General features: G+C 44.4%; 1 protein-coding gene across 1 annotated transcript in view; it reads left to right on the top strand.

The window, feature by feature from the left end:
• The window catches only part of ARK2C (arkadia (RNF111) C-terminal like ring finger ubiquitin ligase 2C), a 110,862-nt gene extending 100,440 nt beyond the window's left edge, over positions 1 to 10,422 (top strand). The window contains exons 6-8 of the mRNA XM_086372361.1: positions 129 to 224; positions 9,171 to 9,277; positions 9,758 to 10,422. Of these exons, the coding sequence (XP_086228487.1) occupies positions 129 to 224; positions 9,171 to 9,277; positions 9,758 to 9,875 (321 nt within the window). The 3' untranslated portion in view covers positions 9,876 to 10,422. The remainder of the gene's footprint in view (positions 1 to 128; positions 225 to 9,170; positions 9,278 to 9,757) is intronic.
• The last annotated feature ends 208 nt before the right edge of the window (positions 10,423 to 10,630 follow it).

Genomic DNA, 10,630 nt, shown 5'->3' on the forward strand with positions numbered 1-10,630 from the left:
CCTCTGACAAGTTAGTTCTCCCCACGTGAATCTTTGCTGATGTCTCCCAGTGCCCCCTGCCTTATCGTGTATGCATCTGTGTGTTTGCATGTGTGGAGTGCACGCATCCACACGTTTTCTCTTTGTAGGAGCTGCTGCAGCTCGAGGACAGGCTGGGAAACGTGACTCGGGGGGCAGTACAGAACACCATCGAGAGGTTCACCTTCCCCCACAAGTACAAGAAGGTACGCTGACCAGCAGGTCAGCCTGCAGAGTTGGGAGGTGGGGGTGGGGAGTGGTCTAGTTGATCCTGGCGCAGTTTAAAATATAGAGGAAGCTCTGCCTCCTTTCCAGGGCCTTCTCCTGTGCCTCTGCCGGTGTGATCAGGAGGGCTGATGGCGGTGTCTCATTGGTACAGGAGGGGAGCCGGGTGCATGTGTGTGCACGTGTGGACTTGTGAGTGGTGTGCTGGGTGGGTGTACAGGCAGATAAATGTGTGTATCTGAATGTGGAGGGCCAAGGGAGCACCAGCACTGGAGGCTAAAGTTTGCCTTAGGAAAGACTCCAAGTCCAGCCTCACCTGGACAAATGGGAGGCTAAGGCTTCAGGGTGCAGGTTTCCAGTCCTCAGTGAGTGTCAGGCTCACCTGGACTGCTTTTAAAGCCACAGAGTCACAGGCTCTATCCTAAGCCTGCAGAGGAAGACTCTCCAGAGCTATTTCTTTGGAATCTGGAGTAGGATTAGAGCCCAGGAATTGAAGTTAAGTTTTTTTTTTTAATTTAATAAATAAAAAATTTGGAAGCAACTGAGATGTTTTTCAATAAGGAAATAGATAAACTGTGGTACATGTATATATTACATGATTTTAAAAAAATATTCAGTCATGAATAGATGTCATACAGAAAATATATATTAAATGCATGTTACTAAGTGAAAAAAGTTGGCTTGCAAAGGCTGCATACTGTATGATTCCAAATGTACAGCATTCTAGAAAAGGAAGACTGGACTGTAAAAAGATGCATTGTTGCCAAGGGCTCTAGGGGAGGAATAGACAAATAAACAGGTGGATCACAAGGGATTTGTAGTGTGGTGAAACTATTTTCTTATGCTACTGTAATGGTGGACACGTGACACTGCATTTGTCAAAACCCTAAGAACTCTAATATAGACCAATGGACTTTATTAATGGTGAGGTATCACTCTCGGTTCATCAGTTGTAACAAATACACCAAACTAATGCAAGATATTAATCAGGCAAACTGTGTGCATTTTGAGAGGGGAAGGGATGGAACAGGCTGTATTTTCTGCTTAGTTTTCATATAAACTAACACAATTCTATGAAATGAAGTCTGCTATGAAAACAAATAAGTAGTTATTTAAGTTTAGGAATTAAAAGCTTGATGAGCACTGAGAATCTTGGAGCTGGAAAATGCTCGTGCTGGTCAAGCTGGAGCCCGTCTTCACCCCCTCAGGAGGTCCTAGGCTGCCATGGTTGTGAGGACTAGGTGCTGGAATCAGTTTTAATTTTCAGTTTTACTACTGTCTTTGGGCTGCTGTAACAAAATACCATCTGCTTGGTGGCTTTTATTTCTGATGGTTTTGGAGCCTGGGAAGTCAAGACCAAGGCACTGGCCGACTTGATTCTTAGTGAGGGCACTCTTCCTGTCTGGCAGATGGCTCATTTCTTGGTCTGTCCTCACGTGGCAGAAAGGAGGCTCTGGTGTCTTTTTCTCTTCTTATAAGGGCACCAATCCCATCATGGGGAACCCACCCTCATGAATTCATCTAGACCTAATTACCGCCCAGAGCCCCATCTCCATCATATTGGAAGGGTTGGTTAGGGCTTCAACATATGAATTTGGGGTGGAGAGAGAAACATTCAGACCATAACCACTATGTATAGCTGTGTGACTCTAGACAGCTTACATGACATTTCTGGCCCTTCCCTTGTCCTTTTTAATTTAAAATGGGAAAGATATATTAGTAGCTGCCATAGAGTGACTCTGGGGATTCAGTGGGACAGTGCATATCCACAGCCCAGCACAGTGCCTGTACCTGGTGAGAGCTTGGGAGTAGGGAGCTACTCTTACCTTGAGAGCAGGCTCACTCACTCTAGGCTTGCCCAGGACCCATGGTGTCAATGTCAAAGACCATGACCCTTGGCCTGTGCAGCTTCTCTTGGAGGCACTGGATTTATCCATCAGTGATTCCAACCAACATCTATAACACACCTATTATGTGTCAGTCATGCATAGCATGTTAATAGGGGGACATGACAAACACAGACAGCATATTAAAAAGCAGAGACATTACTTTGCTGACAAATGTTTGTCTAGCCAAAGCTATGGTTTTTCCAGTAGTCATGTATGAATGTGAGAGTTGGACCATAAAGAAGACTGAGTGCCAAAGAATTGATGCTTTTGAACTGTGGTACTGGAGAAGACTCCTGAGAGTTGCTTGGACTGAAAGGAGATCAAACCGTTCAATCCTAAAGGAAATCAACCCTGAATGTTCATTTGAAGGACTGATGCTGAAACTGAAGCTCTAATACTTTGGCCACCTGATGCAAAGACCTGACTCATTAGAAAAGACCCTGATGCTGGGAAATATTGAAGGTGGGAGAAGGGGATGACAGAGGATGAGATGGTTGGATGGCATCACCAACTCAATGGACATGAGTTTGAGCAAGCTCTGGGAGAAGGTGAAAGACAGGGACGTCTGGCATGCTGCAGTCCTGTTGCTGTTACTGTTGCTGTTAAATCCCTTCAGTTGTGTCCGACTCTGTGCGACCCCATGGACTGCAGCCCACCAGGCTCCTCCGCAGTGGGTTTTCCAGGCAAGAATACTGGAGTGGGGTGCCATTGCCTTCTCCAGTGCTGCAGTCCAGGGGGTCGCAAAGAGTCAGATGTGACTGAGTGACTGAACAACAACAAAGAGGAAATGACAGTATTTCAGTAATTAAGGTGATCACTGGCATGGAGAAAATGACCATTCGTTGGTGGGAGAGCTTGAAGCTTATGGAGAAGAACATTGAAGGGAGAAAGGTGTGTTCAGGAGCCCAGGAACAACTTCTGCCTTCCTGACCAGGGTGGCCTCACTTACACCAGACTGCACACTTCATTTGCCATCACTTCAACAAGTTGAGAAGAGATAAGGAAAAGAACAAATGCTAAGAATGAAAAGGAAAAGTGAACTAAGCCAATGAAATAAAGAATTGAGCTAAGAAATTATAAGACTAAAAGGAGAATTCGGGGAATAAAATATTTTAAAATAAGGAATAAGAAGAATTAAAAATGCAAAATGATAGCATTTAAAACCCTTTAAAATATAAAAAAAGTTTAAAAAATTTACTCAGTAAAATAATATAAAACATAAAAGGATATTTTAAAATAGTAATAATGATAAGAATAATTAAAATATAGTCTAAAAAGAAAATACAGAAAAATAAGAATTAGGAAAAGATATGAAAACAACATACAAAATTAATAACATCAAAGTAAAAAGGGAATGTTAATGAAAATGAGAAAGTAAGGGTAAAAGAGATAAAATAAATATTAAATTTAGAATCCTGAAGAAAGTTATAGTTAAGATAAAAGCTTCATAGATAATGAAAAGAGAAGACAAAAACCAGAAGACCTGAAAGATTAAAAATACAAAAGAAGAAATAGGATAAGATTTGAAAAGAGACAATAGTTTAAAGAAATATAGATTAAACATAGCAAAACAAAGTAGGAATATTAAGTTAAAATTATTAACTATAAAAAGGAAATCCTGAATAATGATGGGAGAAGACAATAGAAAATAGTCTCCATGGTATTTTTTTATGGAACTCTCTTTTCTCAAAGGGTCAACTAAAAGAAGGCCACTCCTCCAGCAAACACAGCTGGGTTCTTAGGCAGGCAAATGATCATAACTCCATTCATAATCTAAACCCATGACAACTGTATGAGACCATGGATGTAATTCTGATTTTCTGGATTATGGCTAAGAGTAAACTTATTGCAATGGGGCATATAGGGCACAGGGAAGCTGAGATCAGAAGGCATAGATTTTCTTGTACGTCCTAATGAGGTTACACAATTCCCTAGACTGCTTCAGACTCCAGAACTGAGGATCAGGAACCAGACTGCGGAGACCTGGAATTTAGGCCTGGCCCCAAGATCAGAGTCATTCTCTGGGTGGTCTTTATCTTGTGACACTTCAGATTTTTCTCTTGGCTAAATGACCTTTAAGTCTGTTTATCCCTGGAGAAGGGAGAGAAGTGAAGTGAAAGTTGCTCAGTTGTGTCTGACTCTTTGCAACCCCATGGACTATACAGTTCATGGAATTCTCCAGGCCAGAATACTGGAGTGGGTAGCCTTTCCCTTCTCCGGGGAATCTTCCCAACCCAGGGATCAAACCCAGGCCTCTTGCGTTGCAGGTGGATTTTTTACCAGCTGAGCCACCAGGGAAGCCCAAGAATACCAGAGTGGGTAGCCTATCCCTTATCCAGGGGTTCTTCTCGACCCAGGAATTTAACCAGGGTCTCCTGCACTGCAGGTGGATTCTTACCAGCTGAGCTACCAGGGAATGAGCTAGTTTTAGTCCCATGGGTGTTATCAGAATGTTTTACTGTTTGGCATGGAGATGGGGACAAGAAAGTGGGCTGACTTCATTCACTGATTAGATTCCTTCCTCCCCAGAATATTTTTTTTAAGCACCCTTGTACTTGACTAAGTGTGCACGGAACCTAAAGAAGGGTGAGCCATGGTCCAAGCCACCTAAGAACTTGGAACTTTCTACATAGTAGTTGTTCTTGTGCAGTCCCTAAGTCGTGTCTGGCTCTTTCCAGCTCCATGGACTGCAGCACGCCAGGCTTCCCTGTCCTTCACTATCTCCCAGGGCTTGCTTAAATTCATGTCCATTGAGTCGGTGATGTTATCTAACCATCTCATCCTCTGTCACCCTCTTCTCCTTTTGCCTTCAATCTTTCCCGAAATCAGAGTCTTTTCTAAGGAGTCAGCTCTTTGCATCAGGTGCCAAAGTACTGGAGCTTCAGCTTCAGCATCAGTCCTTCCAATGAATATTCAGGGTTGATTTCCTTTAGGATCAACTGGTTTGATCTCCTTGCTGTCCAAGCAACTCTGAAGAGTCTTCTCCAGCACCACAGTTCAAAAGCATCAATTCTTCAGCACTCAGTCTTCTTTCTGGTCCAACTCTCACATCCATACACGACTACTGGAAAAACCACAATTTTGACTATATGGACCTTTGTCGGCAAAGTGATATCTCTGCTTTTTAGTACACTGTCTAAGTTTGTCATAGCTTTTCTTCCAAGGAGCAAGCATCTTTTAATTTCATGGCTATAGTCACTGTCCACAGTGATTTTGGAGCCCAAGAAAATAAAATCTGTCACTGCTTCCACTTTTTCCTCTTATATTTACTATAAAGTGATGGGACTGGATGCCATGATCTTAGTTTTTTGAATGCTGAGTTTCAAGCCAGCTTTTTCAAATACTTAGCATAGAATTTAAAATAAGACAATTAAAGTTAACAAGTGTAAACAGAGTTCCTATATGATGGCTAACGTGATATTGAGACTAGTGCTTAACTTATCCTTTTTTTTAATTAATAGCTTTTAAAAATTGAAGTATGGTTGATTTACAATGTTGTGTTCATTTCTGGTGCACAGTGGAACTAGTACCTATTTTAAAGGAACTTTCTGGGCAGGCAGAGAGATCCAACAACATAAAATAAGCATGGTACGAAAATTAAGAGGTAAAGCCCAGATGCCTTCATCTAGTAATGAATGAATAACTGAATAGACATTAGCTGAGGGAAGGAGAGGAAGGAAGGAAGAAAGTGGAGGGAAAGTGTGGAGGCAAGGGTCTAGGTTGGAGAGAATGTAAGGAGGAGTGGACAGCGTGAGTGGGCTAGAAAGGGGGCAGCTGTTTACGCACAAGCCATAGATTTGCCAAGGCTGATTCATTCAGTTCAGTTCAGTTCAGTTCAGTCGCTCAGTCATGTCCGACTCTTTGCGACCCCATGAATCACAGCACGCCAGGCCTCCCTGTCCATCACCATCACCCAGAGTTCACTCAGACTCATGTCCATCGAGTCAGTGATGCCATCCAGCCATCTCATCCTCTGTCGTCCCCTTCTCCTCCTGCCCCCGATCCCTCCCAGCATCAGAGTCTTTCCAATGAGTCAACCCTTCGCATGAGGTGGCCAAAGTACTGGAGTTTCAGCTTTAGCATCATTCCTTCCAAAGAAATCCCAGGGCTGATCTCCTTCAGAATGGACTGGTTGGATCTCCTTGCAGTCCAAGGGACTCTCAAGAGTCTTTTCCAACACCACAGTTCAAAAGCATCAATTCTTCGGCACTCAGCCTTCTTCACAGTCCAACTCTCACATCCATACATGACCACAGGAAAAACCATAGCCTTGACTAGACGGACCTTTGTTGGCAAGGTAATGTCTCTGCTTTTGAATATGCTATCTGGGTTGGTCATAACTTTCCTTCCAAGGAGCAAGCGTCTTTTAATTTCATGGCTGCAATCACCATCGGCAGTGACTTTGGAGCCCCCAAAAATAGAGTCTGACACTGTTTCCACTGTTTCCCCATCTATTTCCCATGACGTGATGGGACCCGATGCCATGATCTTCGTTTTCTGAATGTTGAGCTTTAAGCCAACTTTTTCACTCTCCTCTTTCACTTTCATCAAGAGGCTTTTTAGTTCCTCTTCACTTTCTGCCATAAGGGTGGTGTCATCTGCATATCTGAGGTGATTGATATTTCTCCTGGCAATCTTGATTCCAGCTTGTGCTTCTTCCAGCCCAGCATTTCTCATGATGTACTCTGCATATAAGTAAAATTAGCAGGGTGACAATATACAGCCTTGACAAACTCCTTTTCCTATTTGGAACCAGTCTGTTGTTCCATGTCCAGTTCTAACTGTTGCTTCCTGACCTGCATACAAATTTCTCAAGAGGCAGATCAGGTGGTCTGGTATTCCCATCTCTTTCAGAATTTTCCACAGTTTATTGTGATCCACATAGTCAAAGGCTTTGGCATAGTCAATAAAGCAGAAATAGATGTTTTTCTGGAACTCTCTTGCTTTTTCGATGATCCAGCAGATGTTGACAATTTGATCTCTGGTTCCTCTGCCTTTTCTAAAACCAGCTTGAACATCAGGAAGTTCACGGTTCACATATTGCTGAAGCCTGGCTTGGAGAATTTTGAGCATTACTTTACTAGCATGTGAGATGAGTGCAATTGTGCGGTAGTTTGAGCATTCTTTCGCATTGCTTTTCTTTGGGATTGGAATGAAAACTGACCTTTTCCAGTCCTGTGGCCACTGCTGAGTTTTCCAAATTTGCTGGCATATTGAGTGCAGCATTTTCACAGCATCATCTTTCAGGATTTGAAATGCTCAACTGGAATTCCATCACCTCCACTAGCTTTGTTTGTAGTGATGCTTTCTAAGGCCCACTTGACTTCACATTCCAGGATGTCTGGCTCTAGGTCAGTGATCACATCATCGTGATTATCTTGGTCATGAAGATCTTTTTTGTACAGTTCTTCTGTGTAATTCTTGCCACCTCTTCTTAATATCTTCTGCTTCTGTTAGGTCCATACCATTTCTGTCCTTTATCGAGCCCATCTTTGCATGAAATGTTCCCTTGGTATCTCTAATTTTCTTGAAGTGATCTCTAGTCTTTCCCATTCTATTGTTTTCCTCTGTTTCTTTGCATTGATCGCTGAGGAAGGCTTCCTTATCGCTCCTTGCTATTCTTTGGAACTCTGCATTCAGATGCTTATATCTTTCCTTTTCTCCTTTGCTTTTCGCTTCTCTTCTTTTCACAGCTATTTGTAAGGCCTTCTCAGACAGCCATTTTGCTTTTTTGCATTTCTTTTCCATGGAGATGGTCTTGATCCCTGTCTCCTGTACAATGTCACGAACCTCATTCCATAGTTCATCAGGCACTCTATCTATCAGATCTAGGCCCTTAAATCTATCTCTCACTTCCACTGTATAATCATAAGGGATTTGATTTAGGTCATACCTGAATGGTCTAGTGGTTTTCCCTACTTTCTTCAATTTAAGTCTGAATTTGGTAATAAGGAGTTCATGATCTGAGCCACAGTCAGCTCCTGGTCTTGTTTTTGTTGCCTGTATAGAGCTTCTCCATCTTTGGCTGCAAAGAACATAATCAATTTGATTTCGGTGTTGACCATCTGGTGATGTCCATGTGTAGAGTCTTCTCTTGTGTTGTTGGAAGAGGGTGTTTGTTATGACCAGTGCATTTTCTTGGCAAAACTCTATCAGTCTTTGCCCTGCTTCATTCCGTATTCCAAGGCCAAATTTGCCTGTTACTCCAGGTGTTTCTTGACTTTCTACTTTTGCATTCCAGTCCCCTATAATGAAAAGGACATCTTTTTTGGGTGTTAGTTCTAAAAGGTCTTGTAGGTCTTCATAGAACCGTTCAACTTCAGCTTCTTCAGTGTTACTGGTTGGGGCATAGACTTGGATTACTGTGATATTGAATGGTTTGCCTTGGAAACCAACAGAGATCATTCTGTCATTTTTGAGATTGCATCCAAGTACTGCATTACGGACTTTTGTTGACTATGATGGCTACTCCATTTCTTCTGAGGGATCCTGTCTGCAGTAGTAGATATAATGGTCATCTGAGTTAAATTCACCCATTCCAGTCCATTTGAGTTCGCTGATTCCTAGGACTGCATTAAGTTTATACCCTGGACATAGTTTGCCTGAAACAACAAGAATAAGATTCGTTTGGTTTCTTCCACACTCTGTATGCTGCACCAAGGAGGGGGTTGTGGGGAGGAGGCAGGGAGAAGAGTCTGGGAAGCACACAGAAGTCTAGGTGTTAAGAAACGACACAAAACAAAGCAAAGTCTGCTGCTGCTGCTGCTAAGTCACTTCAGTCGTTTCTGACTCTGTGCGACCCCATGGACAGCAGCCCGCCAGGCTCCTCTGTCCACAGGATTCTCCAGGCAAGAATACTGGAGTGGGTTGCCATGTCCTTCTCCAAAAACAAAGTCTAGGTGTTACTTAAGAACTTCAAAAGTGACCGACACACAGGGAAAGGAGGCTGAAAGGCAGAGAGGGAAGTGCTGTGGATCAAAGATGCACCACCATGTGAGTCGGCTTCAGGTAACAGATGCTCTCCTCTGCTTCTCCCAGCGAAGACCCCAGGATGGGAAGGGCAAGAAGGAGGAGGGAGAGGAGTCAGACACCGATGAGAAATGCACGATCTGCCTGTCTCTGCTGGAAGATGGGGAAGATGTGAGGTAGGAGCTCGGCCCCTTGAGTCCCCCGTCCTCCTTCCCGGGGCTGATCCAGTCCTCTGCCACATGTTGGGGTGGGGGGAGTGCTTGCTTGTTTACCTGCGCACATGCGTGAGTGTGCAAGAGTGCACAGTGTGCTCCATGGTGGTCCTAGGAAGGTGGAGTGTGGAACATTCTGGATGTGTAGTGCCCATTGTGTGGACACCCAGATACCAAGCTAAGAGAGCAGAGGGGCATTTGGCCTGGATGGATCTCAGATTAAGTCCTGGCTTTGAGTTGGAGGGCCAGGAGGAGGGGGGTCTTGGGACTCTCCTCCTGTCGTGCATTTCCATCCCAGCCACAAGCTCACTCCATGGCAGGGCCCCCAAGACCCTTTGGGTGTGAGTCTCCTGGTCCCCCAAGTAGTCGGCTTCCCTCGGCTCCTGGCGCAGCGTGGGACCCTTCCCTTTGACCATTGCTCCCACTTACCCTTCCCTCTTCCAGGCGCCTCCCCTGTATGCATCTCTTTCATCAACTGTGTGTGGACCAGTGGCTCGCCATGAGCAAGAAATGCCCCATCTGCCGAGTGGACATTGAGACACAACTGGGAGCCGACAGCTGAGGGAGGAATCAGCCAGTGGACACCCCATTTTCCTTCACCAGGTCCCCCCACGGCCATAGCCCTTGCAGCCAAACTTTGCCTTCTGAGCCATTTGATGTAGAGGAAAAGCCTGCAAGCACATTTTTGTGGAAAGAGGAGTTGGTGGTAATCCGTATCCGAGGAAAGGAGGGGGTGGGGGGAGACCCGCCCATGCAGAGTGGTGACTGCCCCATCCGTCTGTCCGTCCGTCCGTCCGTCCGTCCGCCTGCTGCGCGGGAGGGAGGGAGCTGGCGTTGCCCGGAACAAGGGTGGGAAGGGGGGGCCACGCTGCTGAGAGTCTAGAGGCAGTCCTGCAGATCCCAGCTGACAGCCCGGCCCCTCGATCCTGTCCTTCAAAGGATTGTATATATACCTCTCGACCACGTAGAAACCATGTAGGGGTCTCTAGCTATTTCTGTGGATGGCAGCCAGAGCATGTTAGCTTCAGAAAAAAAATGTCCTGTGTGGTGCTCCAGTCATCTGTGGTGGACATGTCGCTGTTACAGAATCCGCACCAAATATTTCTCATTGAGTTTCTTGTTTTGGTGCCTGACTGAACCAACCAATGACAGCCCAAAATCTTCCCGTCTTTACGAGAGAAAAGAAAAAAAAACAAAAACGAATCAAAGGTGAAAAAAAAAAAAAGAGCCAAATTCTGTTTACGGTGAAGAAGGATGATTTTTTTTTTTCACCCAAGTTGGGAGGCGGGAGGGGGTCCTGGTTTTGTTTTTGTCTTT

The sequence above is a fragment of the Bos grunniens genome, chromosome 24 (genome assembly GCF_055505025.1).
Source record: "Bos grunniens cultivar Pamir isolate PY7600 chromosome 24, Bosgru_T2T1.0, whole genome shotgun sequence".
In the NCBI taxonomy this organism is placed as follows: domain Eukaryota; kingdom Metazoa; phylum Chordata; class Mammalia; order Artiodactyla; family Bovidae; genus Bos; species Bos grunniens.